Here is a 14,838-nt window from a genome sequence, read left to right as displayed (position 1 = left end):
AAAACTCAAACGTATTGGCAAACTCAATACATCTCCTTTTATCCTATTATAAGTTTGAATGACACGTTATGTGACTGACTTGCCTCTGTGGCCCTACCTGACCCGACCTCACTTCCCACCCCTCTCTCCTCCCATCCCTCCACTCCAGAGGCACTGATCTCATTTCCAGCCATGTGCCCTCTCAGGGCCTTTGCACTGGCTATTCCCTCTTTCTGGAATGTTCTTCACCCAGGTAACCACAAAGCTCTCCCCTTTACTTCTTTCAAACTTTTAATCAAATATCTCCTCCATAAGGCCTCCCCTGAATTTCCGATTTCACAATTGCAGTCTCCTCTTTCCCCACCTCCCTTACTCTATTTTTTCTAAAGTACTTATAATTTTCTACATAAGATCTAACTTGCTGAAGATAAGTTCCATGAAAGCAAAGATTTATTTTCCATTAAGTCTATGCTGTATCCCCAGAGCCTAGAATAGTGCCAGGCAAACAGTAAGCGCACAATAAATATATGTTGCTATAATTAGCAGCTGAGTAGACAATGGATGGGTGATGGGCAAAAGCAAAGCAGAGAAACTCACTGAGAAGCACCCTCAAAACACTGGGACCCCAAAGAAAGGGCCAGAAGGTGGGAAGATTATTTAGAACAGGGACTTCATAAGACAGAGTGCCTCATCGAATGTTGACTCTGACTTCTGGGTGCTCCCACCTTAGCCAACTCCTGGGACTGTGGGCCATTTCTGGGGAACCCCAGGGGGGCATGCTGGGAACGAGTTGGGAGGAGGATGAGGCTGAGGACCTGCGGGGCATCCCAGGGGAGATGCCTTGAAGGCACGTGGCCCTGATCTGGAGGTGGGAGCACGACTTGAAGGTAGAGACTTGGGAACCTTAATTCAAGCAGAGTCTTCATGAAGAAAAGAGCTAGGTCAGGAAATGTTCATGAGGGATATTTTAGGGGTTAGGAAAAGGAGAGAATGACATAGAGGAAAAGAATGGTGGGGCACTGGAGGCGAGGGCCCAAGAGCCAAGGGTGAAGAATTTCCAAAAAGAGAGTGTGGACGTGGGGAGGGGGCAGGGAGGGCATGGCAAGGGGATGATCAGGGGTGTGCCTACGGAAGAGGTGGCTTTTCAAGTTACAGAGTAGTTACAGAGTAGACTACAGAAAGGGTGCAGGCAGGCTTGGGCCAAGGGACAGATGCCCAGAGCCTGAGGCCTTGGGCCAGGAGAGGGATAGGAATGGGGGAGACTCAAACTTTAGCCTTTCAAGGCTACTTGGAAATAACTTCTTTCCCAGTCTCACTGGCAAGTGAGTCTCTGCCCTCTACCCCTACTGCTGAACATCCTCATCTATAACATGGGCTAACAAAAGCCATTATTGAGCACTTACTATGGACCAAGCCGAGAACTCTCTCTCCATATATCCCTTCATTTAATCCTCACAATCATCTCACCAGGCTGATATTACTATTATCTCCACTGTACAGATAAAACAACTGAGGCACAGAGAGGTTACATCACTTGCTCAAGGTCACAGACAGAATGAATGGAAATGCTGAGATTCAAACCCAATTCTGAGCCTTAATACTGTACTAATCCACACAAAGCACTTTACAGAGCACTCTGGTTACCCCATGGGGTGATACATGAGATGACCCACACATCCCCAAAACGGTTGAGATTATTACCACATGCATGGCCCTCCAAAGATGTCCATGCCCTCTCTCTGGAACCTGTGACGATGTTACTTTACATGGCAAATAAGATTCTGCTGATGTGATTACATTAAGAATCTTGAGATGGTAAGATTATCCTAGATTATCCCGTAGGACCAGAGTCTTTAATAGAGGGAGGCAGGAGAGTCAGAGAAGAAAAGGTGACAATGGAAGCAGAGAGAGAAAGGGAGTTTGGAGGATGCTACTCTTGCTGATGGATTTGAAGATGCAGCAGGGGCCACAAGACTTGCAGTGGATTGCAGAAGCCAGAAAAGGCAAGCACACACGTTCTCCCCTATAGGCCCTGGAAGGAATGAGCCCCTGCTGACACTTTTATTTTAACCCACTGAGAGTAATTTTGGAAATCTGTCCTCCAGAATGCTAAGGTAATAAATCTGTGTTGTTTTAAGCCACTAAAATTGTGATAATTTGTTAGGCGACAACAAAAAATGAATATACCACATCACTGCACACGTGGCTCCCCTGGCCAGCCCGGCTCAAATAGTATTACTACTGCAGCTGCTATCAGGAAATACCCCTAAATTTTTAAAAAAGTTCTTTAAAGTTTCAATGTGGTCTTCTCTGAACCTCAGTCTCTTCCTTTGTTAAAAACAGGACTCTGACTCTGACTCTCTGGCAGGCATAGAGTGAAGGTTTTTTATGTTCTTTGAAGGTTCCCACAAACCATTGCAGCAGATGAGGCCTAGCTATTGTCCCCATCGCTCAGATGAACAAACTACAGCTCAGAGAGGGAAAGGAGCCCAGCATAGAGCCATAGGGCTAGTGAGTAACGGAGCCTGGACTTCTGACTTCAGATATACCATGCTGAGGTGCATGGCTCAGAGCCCAGCTCACGTGCCACCTCCTCAGAGAAGCCTTCCTGGAAAGCCTCAGCTCATTCATTCATTCATCAAATAGTTACTATGATTGTTCTATGCCGAGTGTGCTGTTAGGCATGGCTGGGACCAAGTTCTGCTCTCAGCGGCCCACAGCCTAGTGGATGAGACAGATGTACAAACCCACCGTCCCCCAACACCCTGATCAATACTGAGACAAAGGGAGAGAAACACACGGGGTGGTGGTGTGGGGGCCCAAACGGTGGGAGAAACTAAGCCTGCAGTCAGGGAAGGCTTCCTGGAAGAGGTGGCCATTGAGATGAGGACAAGGAAGATTCCACTAGGAATGTGGGCAGGGGTCCACCGGAGGAATGGCTGACCAGAGGCAGGGAGGCACCAGACTGTAGCTTCCTCAGGGCAGGGAACAGGTTGGGTCATCGCAGGCCCCAAAATCCCGCGGGGCCTCCATGTTCCTGTGTGTGAATGGGACTCACACTCCTAGCAGCCCAGAGCTTTGGTAATTGCTGGGCCCGGGCAGGGCTGAGCAGGAAGAAAAGGGGTCCTGGGGATTCCCAAGAGCAGCACAGCCAAAGGCAGGGTCAAAGGTAAGGGGGACAAGACAGAGTGGAGAGAGGGTAGGGGAGGCAGGGTCCTGGCTCGAACCCCCCTTCCATGTCTGACTCAGGGTGTAGCTATAGGTAGATCCTCTTAGAGCCTCAGTGACCCCCTCTGAGAATTGGAGCATGAGACAAAACTGTCTCCAGAGACCCTCCCCAGCCCTGACGGGGAAACGACATGACACAAAATTACAAAAGGGTCTTTATTTGTAAAAAGCCAAAGGGGCCCCCGGGGCGACAGGACAGGCAGGCCGGCTTCTCAGGGGTCAGGGGCATTTGGGTAGATGCGCTTGAGTGGGGGGGCGCCCTCCGAGTCCTCGGGATCACCCTGGGCTGCCTCGGGGACAGATGGCACGGGCTCAAAGACGGGGTAAGCTTCAGGGGCCTGGAGAGGAAGGGTGGACAGGCGTGAGCTCCACCCCAACCCAAGAGTGCAGGCTCCTAGCCCTGCCTTCTCCAAAGCCTCCACTCCACTCCCTTCCCGGACTCGGGAGTCTAGCCCAGGGCCGGGGCCCCAGGATGCAAAGTGTGTGTATGCTAAGTCGCTTCAGTTGTGTCCGACTCTGTGCAACCCTATGGACTATAGCCCACCAGGCTCCTCTGTCCATGGGGTTCTCCAGGCAGGAATACTGGAGTGGGTTGCCATGCCCTCCTCCAAGGGATCTTCCCGACTCAGGGATCGAACCCAGATCTCTTATGTCTCCTGCACTGGCAGGTGGGTTCCTTACCGCTAGCGCCACCTGGGAAGCAGAATAAGTAAGGCGCCGGAAACAACTACACTGTTTTGGGGGAAAGAAGTTGATAATTCTGGAAAACGTATTACACGGTAGTCCTTGCAGGAAAAGTCAGAAGTTTGTGGGAGACTTTTTAAAGCTGTTACATCCTTAGGATTAAAAAAAAAACTTGAAGGTGCACCACGATCTTTTCAGGTTTTTAATGGTCTCAAGTTAGCCCCCATCCAGCCTGGAGGATTTTGTTTCTAAAACACCCTTTTCTTTTCAGTCCCAAGAACCCAGCCTTTAGCTGTATCCAAGGCCTACATTTCCCACCTTGACCTCAAGAGTGCAGCCCTCAAGCTTTTAGCGACCCCACAGCTCCCCACTCCCTCCAAGACCTGGGAGTCCAGGTGGCCACTCTCACCTCAGCCTCCAACAATTCTGGAACAGGCTCCTCCTTGGTCAACATAGGGGGTTCATCTGTGCTGCCCGCAGGTATGCCCCCAGGGTCTGAAACATGAAATAAACAGACGTTCCCTGAGCCACTGCAGAGACCAGGTGGGAAACCCATGAGTCACATAAGCCTGTGGGCTATGGGAGCACTGAGTGGGGAGCCAGATCCCTGGCTGCAACCCAGAAAGAAAACACAGGAAGGACATGTAGGTGGGATCTTGACAGGTGAGTAGATTTGATCAGGTAGACAAATGCAGAGCTGGAGTACATTTCAGGTAGAGGCAACAGAAGCTTGGCAAGCACAGATCTGGGTGTTGGACTCCGTGCGTGTGTGCATGGGTGCTAAGTCACTTCACTCGTGTCTGACTTAGTGCGACCCTATGGGCTGTAGCCTACCAGGTTCCTCTGTCCACGGGATTCTCTAGGCAAGAATACTGGAGTGGGCTGCCATGCCCCCATCCAGGGGATCTTCCTGACTCAGGGATCAAACCCATGTCTCTTTATGTCTCCTGCATTGGCAGGTGGGTTCTTTACCACTGAGCCATCTGGGAAGCCTGGGGTTGGACTACTTGGGTTAAAATTCTGACCTTGGGCAAGTAACTTTATTTCTCTAAGCCTGTTTTCCTGTCTGTAAAATGGGGATGATTATAGTAATGACTGGGCTCCCTGATGGCTTAGCGGGTAAAGAATCTGCTTGTAAAGCAGGAGGCACAGGAGATGCCGGTTCAATTCCTGGGTGGGGAAGATCCCCTGGAGGAAGACATGGCCACCCATTCCAGTATTCTTGCCTGGAGAATCCCCATGGACAGAGGAGTCTGGTGGGCTAAAGTCTAAAGGGTCGCAAAGAGTTAGATACGACTGAGTGACTACACCACATGCATAGTAATTACCACACAAGACTGTTGTAAGGATTAAATGAGACAGGAAAAGCCATTAGCACAGGGCCTGGCACAGAGTAAGTGCTCGATAATTGTGAATTATTGTTTTTATATTAGTACAGGTACAAAAGTGTGTGGTATTATCTAAACATGGAACATAGGCCCAAATCAGGGTGTTCTTGGATGGGAACAATGAGGTCAGCAGGGGACAGTTCATGAAGGGCCCAGAGTGCCAGGTTGAGGAGTCAAAGGTCATAGGGAGTCACTGAAGGCTTTGCAGCAGGAAAAGAACCTTGTCAAACTTGTGCTCACTGGGGGTACGACTGGAGGAGGGGAGATCCTGGAGGCTGGAGCCAGGTGTGGGTGGGAGAGACGACAGAGCTGGGGAGGCAGGGGAAGGCAAACACACGGGGGAAGTGAATCTGACCAGACAGGGTACTGACTCTAGGGGAGGACACATGAGGAGGACTCATGCCCAAGATCCTAGCTCATTGGCTATGTGTGCTTAGGTAACTTACTTAAACTCTCTGAGTTTTGGTTTCTCGTCTATAAATAGAGACCATAACCCTCATAGGGTTGTAGTGAAGATTAAATGAGATAAAACATGGAAAGTGCTTAGCTCAGTAAATATTAGCAGTTATATTACCACTTATTATTAATCACTCTTATGATTATCACAATTATTTTATCGTGCATGCATGTTCAGTCGTGTCCAACTCTTGGGGATCCCATGGACTGTAGCCCACCGGTTTGTCCAGGAGATTATCCTGGCAAGGATACTGGAGTGGGTTGTCATTTCCTTCTCCAGGGGATCTTCCCAACCCAGGAATTGAACCAGGGTCTCCTGCATTGGAGGCGGAGTCTTCACCAGCTGAGCTACCAGGGCTGCTGTTGTTCAGTCACCCAGTCATGTCTGACTCTTTGAGACCCGATGGACTGAGCCACCAGGGAAGGCCCAGCAAATACTTATTGAGCACCTACTATGTGTTCCATGGTGTTCTGAGGATAACACCAGTGAACAAGGTCAACGTGGGCCCAACAGTCAGGAAGCTGACATGAGGTGGGAAAGAAAGCTATTTAACTAGTACAAAGCTAAATCTACATGAAAATCTCAGACAGTGATAAGTTATCCACAGAAGCTAAGAAGCCAGAGAAGGAGAGACTGTCCCTGGAGGAAGGGCGGTGACTTTCCACAGAACTCAGGGAAGCATCTTAGGAGGAAGGGCTGGCAGAGGGGCAAGCTGGTGGCTCCCACTTTGGAGGGGGGAGGAGAGAGGGCTCAGAAGAGAGGGCTCCTGCGAGGCACCTGGTCCTACCTCTCTCCTGGCCCAGCTGTGGGGGCTGAGCATCCTCTGGGACCCCTTCCGGTGGTCCAGCAGGTGACACAGGGCGGCTGGGCTGGGGGGTGCCCCCAGGGCTGGGCTCCGTGCCCTTCTGCAGAGAGCCTTCTGAATGGAAACTCTGGTTACTGTTCTCATCTGTGGGGGAAAAAAGCCGAAAGGGTTGGGCTTGAGGCCCCAGTCCCCTCCCTTAATGCCCACAGCCCCCACATCCCAGCATCCCTACCTACCATTGAGATCCAGCAGGATGAGAGGACCGCCCCCTCGGGGACTGGCGCCCCGGCCCCTCCGCTCCCGGCCTCGGGATCTCTCTGCCCCTCCACCTGCCCTCCGGCGCTCCTGGGGGTTAGAGGGCTAAGGGTCAGAGGCAGCTTTCTGGTTAGCACTTGCCAAGCCCCCACTGTGCAAATAAAGAAACTGAGGCAGAGAGAAGCGGAAGGCCCTGCATGAGGTGACAGGTTGTGCACGCTGGGTTAGTTCTTGAACCGGGGAGGTGGGGGCAGCGGGGGACCGAGGTCTGGTCGGGGGGGAGGGGAAGAGGAGGAGTTGCTATTAATTGTTAACATCTGTCTGTGCTCCTGCATTTGAGCTGTGAGTGGAGACTGGAGGTGGAGGCCAGGGTTGGGAGGGGCTTGCCCGAGGTTACACAGAAGAAGGGCCTGGGACGGGGGTGGGGGGAGGGGGGGGGACTTGCTCACCTCCTCCTGGGGGTCCACCACTGGCACCCACTTGAAGATACGAAGGGAAGTGTCGCCCACAGTCACCCAGCGCTTCTCCCTGTGGGACAGTGTGGGGATTGGGTCAGAGAGGCCTGAGGGGAGGGCCACCCCGGGAGCGGGACACATCTGGGGATACCCCGAGATATGGGGGTGATGCCCTGATGGAAGGGGCACTTTTGCTAAGAGGACATAGTTGGAGAAACCCTGCAAACCCGAGGGCACAGATTGGCGGGGGGCGAGGGGGGGTTGCTTCTAGAGAGAGTGTGACTTGGGGTCGCGGCTCTGCAGACCCCTGGGGTATACACATGGAGAGCTCGGACTCTGAGGCCGGCTGGGGACCTTAGCAATGAAGATCCCCGGGCACACTCGCGGGAGGAGTGTCAAAGCTTCAGGGGGCGGGGCATAAACGGGGGCTCCAGCTTCGGGAGGGCAGGACTGGGGAACACGCTTTGTAGACCCCAGGGTGTAGCCAGAAGGAAGATAGAGCCCCGCAGCTCCGGCGCGCAGCTGGGAGGCACACCTAACAGCTGGGGGCCACAGCTGGCGAAGCGGGGGTAGACTTATATGGGGGAGGAGTGGCCCCCCGGGTCCCGTCCCTGGCCCCGGGGCAGCGCTCACCATCTCCGGACCTTCTCGATGGTCGCCATCACCTTCTTGATGTCATCCTTGGCCCGGCTCCGGGTCTCGGCCCGCACGGTCCGGCCGGCCATGCTGGCGGGGCTGGGGCCCAGGCCGAGCCCGCGGCTGGGCCGCCTCCCGTCCGGCGGGCTCAGGCTCGGCGCCAGGCCGGGGCGCCGCTCTCTCAGCCCGTCGTCCCTCCGGGAGTTGGTCGCGCCCTCCCTCGCTCCCCCAACGCCTCCGCGAGTCCCCGCCCCGCTTCCTGCCGCCGCGCCCCGCCCCGGCCCGTCCCCGGAGCGGCCGGGCGGCGCGGGCGGCCAGAGCCCAGGCCTGGAAGTCGGCCGGCACCGCCCCAACCGGGCCCGCCCCCTCGGGGCACCCGGACGCGCAGCGCCCCCTGCCTGCCGCCGAGAGGCAGCTTGGGGGCAGCTGGGCGACTGGACGCGCGCGGCGGGGCTGCGGCCGTGCGTTCAAGCCACGTGGGCGCCAGGGGGCGCGAGAGGGTCAATGTCCCGTGAGAGACCGCTGCGCGTGGGGACGTCCCTGGGACGCTGTGTGTGTGTGTCTCCCTCGCCAGACTATCAGGTTCTAAACTGTTCTACTACCCCTTCATCCATTCATTCAACAGTCTGAATGCCAATTACGTGCCTGACACTGCATATAACTGATTCTTCACCACCAGAACGGCTAAAATGAAAACGATGAAACCTACCGAGTGGAGGCGAGGAAGTAGGGCAACTAGATCCCTCTTGTTTCTGGGGGAGTGTAAATTGGTAGAGATACTACTTCGAAAAGCTGGCGGTTTTTCAGCGAAACTATGATCCAACAGTTCCACTCCCAGGTCGTTAACAGCCAACAGAAATGCGTGGGTATGAGTACCAAGGGGCCTGTCCTGGAATGTTCATATCTCCGTAATAGCCTCAGACTGGAAACAACCCATCGACAGGGGAGTGGAAAATGAATTGGAGCCTGTTTACACCATGGAGGACCAAGCAAGAAGGCTGAGGTCCTGCTACCCCCAACAACGGAGACAAGTCTCATGAAAGGAGTAGGATACAGAAGTACACCATTGTATGATTTCATTTACATGAAGTTCAGAACCGACAACATCAATAAATGGTGTGAGAAATCAGGCAGGCGGTCACCCATGGGACTGGGAGGGGCTAAGAGGAGGGTTCTGGGAACGGGTCATGCTCTGTTTCTTAATCTGGTGCTGATTCCCAGGGCATGATTACTCTTGGAAAATTCGTTGAGCTGTACGCTTATGATGGTGTGCACTTTTCCCTACTTGAATGGAAAGTTTCTTAAAACGGAGTATGTCTTGGTTGATTTTGTTTGAAGCTGTGTTTATTAGCAGACATGCTAAATTTGTGTGGCTATGTGTGTGTATTTCAAGGGTGTGGCTACTGTGTCTGTGTGTTTTCCAGTGACTACGTTCAAAGGGATTAAGGTATATGAAGGTGGTTATGTCAACATTTCTGGAGCCAAACTGCTGCGGTAAAATTCTACCTCTGCTTGTCCAGTGACCTTGGACAAGTCACATCTCTATTTCCTCAACTACAACATGGGAATGAGTTAATATGTGTATAACTCTTAGAACAATGGCTTGCACACAGTAAATACCCAATAACAGTCTCTGTTAATAAGTATGATGGCCGCACCTGCTGTGCCCTCTGCCAGTTCATCCCTTTCTTCCTTTATTCTGGCAATTGTCTCATGGCAATATACTCCCACACTCACAGGTCTCCTTCCCAATTTCTTCATTCACAAACCCTACATGCTGTTGTCTATGGTCACCCTATCAGACTGTGAGCTCCTAAGGGGCCCAGAGACCAAGAATGGATCATCATTTCTGGATGCCAGAGCCCAGGACGGAATGGGTTCTTGGGAACCATGTGTGGGGATAAGTAAATGCATAAAGACCCTACAGCATTTTTCTGCATCAGGTTAGTGGGTTGACCTTTGGATATGACTCCCTGTACCTGTCTTTTTAAGTTTGTTTCTGTTTGAGAACCCTTCAGCAGATGCGGGTGTGTCAGAAGTTCTCTTACTGGGTCTGGTCAGGTGCAATGAGTGGTCCCCTAGTAGGTGTGACTGTGAAAGCAAGGGCAGAAGGCATCTGAAGCAGGCCAGGAGTGCATGTACTGGCAGGTGTGGTCTAAGCCTGAGGGCCCCCACCTTGGCCTCTCAAGCACCCGGCTCTCTCCTCCCCCAGACAAGAGGAAGGGCCAGCACATTCCTGTCCTGCCCAGCTGCGCCCTCTCCTACCCTCTCCCTCCCCTCCCCCATCCAACAAGCTTTCTCCGAAAAGCAGCCGGGGCCGCAGATCGGAGCCTGAGACTTCTCCTCCCATCGGACCTCAGGGCTGCCTCCAAGGCCCGGACACCCCAAGCCTGAGGTCCCTATCCACCCTTCAGACAACCTGCTGCCCTCCTCAGGTCCCCTTCGCGACTAGGCCGAGTGAGCAGAGAGGTGAGCTAAGGGCCAAGGAATCCGGCCTGGGAAAGCGGGGGTGGGGTGGGGGGGGGGTGTGTGTGGGGGGGGTAGATTGTTGGGGTCTGAGCCCTGATTGGCTACGCCTGGGCCACGCCCCTACCCTTTTCCCCCTTCTTCCCCCCTCGTAAGGGGGGCGTGGAGGGAACCAGGATCAGCCAGGGGCCAGCATGAGCCGGAGGGAGGGCAGTCTGGGTAAGGGGCTGAAGGGTCGGATGCCGAGCGCCCGCGGGGAGCAGGGGTCAGAAGGGCTGGAAGCTGGGGTCCGGGTCACCGCCACCCCTAAGTCGGGGAAGGGAGCGGCCTGAGCGGGGGAGAACAGGGCAGCGGTGTCAGGTAACGAGCGGGTGAGTTGTGGGTGAGCTGTGGGAAGGGACAAGGGCCAGAGTTTAGAGGAGGCTTGGGGCTGTGCCTTCAGAGACTTGAGCTCAGGAGATAGATCACCGGTTCGAGTACACCCTGGGGGAGGACTGGGGTCGTGGCTGGACCAGGACGCCGGGATCCTGAGTATCGGAAAAGAATCAGAACTGGGAGCCAGAGAGAGGGGTAAAGTTAGGGGAGGAAGTCTTTAGGCCACAGGGGTCGGTGAGTGACAACAAGAGACGAAAGTTGAGGCTGTTAAGGATAGGGACCCGCGGGGCAAACTCTGGCGGGGGGGCGGGGCGGAAGTTGCCGGGCCAGGACTACATTCCCCAGTATGCCCTGGGCATGCGCGCTAGGCATCTTGGGAAATGTAGTCTTTCTCCAGGAGCGCCAACCTCTAACTTGTGAAGGTTAAGGCGCGTTACTGATTCACTGATGGGGCATAGTGCCCTGCCCACGGTCTTGCATTGTAGGGCCGTCTGGGAAGGAATTGGACGTCAGTCTCCTAATCTGTAAAATGAGCTTAAAGGCTCGTTTCAAGTTGAAGTTCTGTGCTTTGATGATGCTGAATTCCACCAACAATCACTGAGGTACAGAGACATGTGAGCCCTGTCCTCCAAGGGCTCCCAGGCTGAGGCAGATTCTCCTAGATAAAGGAGCCAGTAAAAGAACCACCTTGGAAGTATGAACTAATGGCCCTTAGTAGAAAGAAGAAGTTAATTTAAAGCAATGTATATGGAAGCTACACTGATGAAGTTGTATGTGAATTTGGCTTTAATAGGATTTCAACAATGGTTTGGGGACAGGGAATGCATTTCAGGTGGAACAACCGTTTGGCAAATGTCTGGTGCCCTATTCTCCCTCAGTTGGAATGGGACAGAGCCTGCCTGGCTTAAAAATTGGAGAATTCAGAGTGGAGCCTCTGGGTTCAGGAAGAGCGAGCCTGGAAGAAGTGGTCAAGAAGCAAGGGGTTGGGGTGCTCTCATTCCTCCCCTGCTTTTCCCACCAGAGGACCCCCAGGCTGACTCCTCAGCCTCACCCCTTCCCCACTTGGAGGCCAAGATCCAACAGACACACAGCCTTGCCCGCCTCCTCACCAAATATGCTGAGCAGCTTCTCCAGGAATATGTGAGTGGGATTGGGGGGTGCGGGTATCAGGGGCCTGGGAAATGGGGAAGTATAGATTAAGGGGTCCTTGACCATTCATTTTCTCAACCTCTCTTCACAACTGCAGAAATTGGGGCTCCCAAGAGGGGTCAGTAACTGGCCATTGGTCATCATCCAGCAAATTGGAGGAGGACTTTCTCTGTGCCTCAAATGCCCCTCCATAGAGGGTCCCTCCTTGGTGCTTTAAGACAGAGGCAACCTGAGACAGTGAAGGGAAGTTTGGCTTGGGAGTCAGAAACCTAGGTTCTAGGCTCTGTGTAATCTTGTGATATCACCTCTGTAAGCCTGGATCTCCCCAGGTGTCAAAGGAGGCAGTTGAATAAGAGGAACTATGAACTCTTCTATCTGTGTTATATAGACGGCCCATTTCAATCTAGAGCAGGGGAATGCCATCCCAAGAGGGCACTTTTACAGAGGAGGGGGGTTTGTCAACATCTTTGGTTGACATTACTCTGGTGTAGTGGAGGGACGGAGAAGGCAATGGCACCCCACTCCGGTACTCTTGCCTGGAAAATCCCATGGATGGAGGAGCCTGGTAGGCTGCAGTCCATGGGGTCTCGAAGAGTCAGACACGACTGAGCGACTTCACTTTCACTTTTCACTTTCCTGCATTGGAGAAGGAAATGGCAACCCACTCCAGTGTTCTTGCCTGGAGAATCCCAGGGATGGGGGAGCCTGGTGGCTGCTGTCTATGGGGTCACACAGAGTCGGACACAACTGAAGTGACTTAGCAGCAGCAGCAGTGGAGGGAGCCTGTAGTTTTGAATCAGATAGACTACAAACCTTCCAACTGGTGACCTTGGGCAGTGATGATAACATTAGAAATAATAACTTAATAATTATGACAGCAATAGTAGGGTAATAAAACTAGGTTTGTAGTCCTACCAACCTTGGTTCAGCTTCCAGCTTCTGCCCCTTCCTAGATCTATGACCTGGGACAGGTCAGCCTGAGTATCCTCATTTATGAAATCATCACCATTGTCAATACATCCATTATTGGGAAGATTAGGAATAGTGTGTTTAAAGCAGGAGACACAGTGCCTGAACCAGAAGCAACATGTTAGCAAAGGATAAATGGTATTGTTATAGCATCTTTACAAATTACAGATCACCTTTATCTTTTCATTTGTTCATTCTCATGATAGTTACTCATGGAGTCCCTGGCTGTGTGTTAAGCAGGTGGAGAGGTGGGGGAACATGGGGAAGGGAGTCGAACGGCCTCGGCCCCTGCACTATCTTCTGTGATTCTCAAGAGGTCCCTGGTAGGAAGGAAGGACAGAGAACTGTCCCTCGTCTTATAGAAGAGACCACTGAGGCTCAGAGAAGGAAAGGGTTTTGCACCCGACTGCACAGCTAGTGAGTGGTGGTGAACAGGATTTGAACCTGGGTCTGTAAGATAGCATTAATAAAAGAGGTAGCATTTTTTTGTGCCCTTCCAATGGGTCAGGACCTGCCTTAAGCCTCTTAGCACGCATATAACTACCTTAAGAAGTGGATACGTTTAAATATCTATGGAGTAGATGAGAAAACAGAGGCCCCTGTGTAAAGTCCACGGTGGTTTTTGTTGTTTTGTATTCTCTCAAACACAGCCGTCCTGTTGGCAGTGTGTCACTTGTGAGACTGGGGACACTGAGGCCCCAGGAGAGCGGTGGAGGGCTGAGTTCCCAGCCGAGGGGCCGCCCTGACTGCCTCGTCTCCGCAGGTGCAGCACCAGGGAGACCCCTTCGGGCTGCCCGGCTTCTCGCCCCCGCGGCTGCCGGTGGCCGATCTGAGCGACCCGGCCCCGGGCCACGCTGGCCTGCCAGTGCCCGAGCGCCTGCGGCTGGACGCCGCGGCGCTGGCCGCGCTTCCGCCGCTGCTGGACGTCGTGCGCCGCCTCCAGGGCGAGCTGAACCCGCGCGCGCTGCGCCTGCTGCGGCGTTTGGAGGACGCGGCGCGCCAGGTCCGGGCTCTGGGCGCCGCGGTGGAGGCCGTGCTGGCCGCGCTGGGGGCCGAGAGCCGCGGGCCCCGGCCCGAACCCGCGGCCGCCGCAGTCGCCGCCTCCACTGCCTCAGCGGGCGTCTTCCCGGCCAAGGTGCTGGGGTTCCGTGTGTGCGGCCTCTACCTCGAGTGGGTGAGCCGCACTGAGGCCGACCTGGGCCAGCTGGCGCCCGGGGGCCCGGCCTGAGCGCCCGGCGCGCGGCCCAGCTCACGGCGCCCTCCCTGGCCATCTCCATCTCTCCCCATCTCTGTCAGCGTCTCTCTGTCCTCAGACCGTTTCCGTCTCTCTGTTTCCTTTGGACGCTTCTCCGTCTCGTTTTCTCTCTGGGTCCTTCTTGTCTCCCTCCAGGACTTACCTTATCTGTCATGTCCTTGCTTCCCCTGAGTTTCTCCACCGCTTGCATCTGCTTCTCTGAGCATCTCTTTGTCTTCCCGTCGTCTCCTGTTTCCTCTTGGCCCGCTGTAGCCTGTGCATATCTCCACCTCATCTCAAGGAAGGGCCACCTGTCACTCTGTTTGCCTCTGTCCTTCTCTCTGTCGTGTCCTGGCCAGGAACATGCCTGTTGGCCTTGTGGTGGAAGGGCTACTCCAGACAAATTTCAGCCACCTTCCCCCAGGGTCACTCCACCTGCTGCTCTCCCCGTCCCCCATCCCACCCCTTGTGGCCCTGCCTCCTCTCCCTTTGATGCCCTCCACCCTTTCCCCTCCCTCGGCCCTAATCCACACCTTCCCTTCTCCTCAAGTCAGGTTTATGGAGACAAAAAAAAAAAAAAAAACACCTCACCCCTTTGAAGAGTTTTATTTACGAGAATAAATTAATTTTTTGTAAATAAAATGTTTAAAAATAAAAAGAACATTGAATTTACTAGTATATACAGTCATTGAAAATGGGGAGACACATTTAAGGAGAATAAGATCCTTGGGGTATGGCCTGGTCCCCCCAGCCATCAG

General features: G+C 53.6%; 2 protein-coding genes across 5 annotated transcripts in view; one reads left to right on the top strand and one right to left on the bottom strand.

Moving 5' to 3' along the window:
- Window positions 1-8,229, bottom strand: part of BCL7C (BCL7C, BAF complex component) — a 33,368-nt gene extending 25,139 nt beyond the window's left edge. The window contains exons 1-6 of one of the 2 annotated variants that reach the window (XM_027527182.1): window positions 7,885-8,228; window positions 7,246-7,324; window positions 6,778-6,886; window positions 6,524-6,685; window positions 4,301-4,386; window positions 3,350-3,545 (exon numbers count right to left, since the gene is read on the bottom strand). In XM_027527182.1, the coding sequence (XP_027382983.1) occupies window positions 3,420-3,545; window positions 4,301-4,386; window positions 6,524-6,685; window positions 6,778-6,886; window positions 7,246-7,324; window positions 7,885-7,976 (654 nt within the window). In that variant the 5' untranslated portion in view covers window positions 7,977-8,228 and the 3' untranslated portion in view covers window positions 3,350-3,419. Of the gene's footprint in view, window positions 1-3,349; window positions 3,546-4,300; window positions 4,387-6,523; window positions 6,686-6,777; window positions 6,887-7,245; window positions 7,325-7,884 lie in introns of those variants that run through there. The other variant, XM_027527181.1, reaches the window with a different exon arrangement.
- Window positions 8,230-10,474: 2,245 nt separating this feature from the next.
- CTF1 (cardiotrophin 1) lies at window positions 10,475-14,680 on the top strand. 3 transcript variants are annotated; one of them, XM_027527344.1, is made up of 3 exons: window positions 10,475-10,572; window positions 11,750-11,868; window positions 13,610-14,680. In XM_027527344.1, the coding sequence occupies exons 1-3, from the start codon at window positions 10,548-10,550 to the stop codon at window positions 14,072-14,074; spliced, it is 609 nt and encodes a 202-aa protein (XP_027383145.1). In that variant the 5' UTR covers window positions 10,475-10,547; the 3' UTR covers window positions 14,075-14,680. The 3 variants fall into 3 exon arrangements, 2 of the variants coding, with proteins under 2 accessions (XP_027383145.1, XP_027383144.1); XR_003508672.1 differs by lacking the exon at window positions 10,475-10,572 and adding an exon at window positions 10,579-10,724; XM_027527343.1 differs by lacking the exon at window positions 10,475-10,572 and having other exon boundaries at window positions 10,731-11,868.
- The last annotated feature ends 158 nt before the right edge of the window (window positions 14,681-14,838 follow it).

Source organism: Bos indicus x Bos taurus, chromosome 25 (assembly GCF_003369695.1).
Source record: "Bos indicus x Bos taurus breed Angus x Brahman F1 hybrid chromosome 25, Bos_hybrid_MaternalHap_v2.0, whole genome shotgun sequence".
NCBI classification, from domain to species: domain Eukaryota; kingdom Metazoa; phylum Chordata; class Mammalia; order Artiodactyla; family Bovidae; genus Bos; species Bos indicus x Bos taurus.
This window is presented reverse-complemented; position numbering and strand designations above follow the sequence as displayed.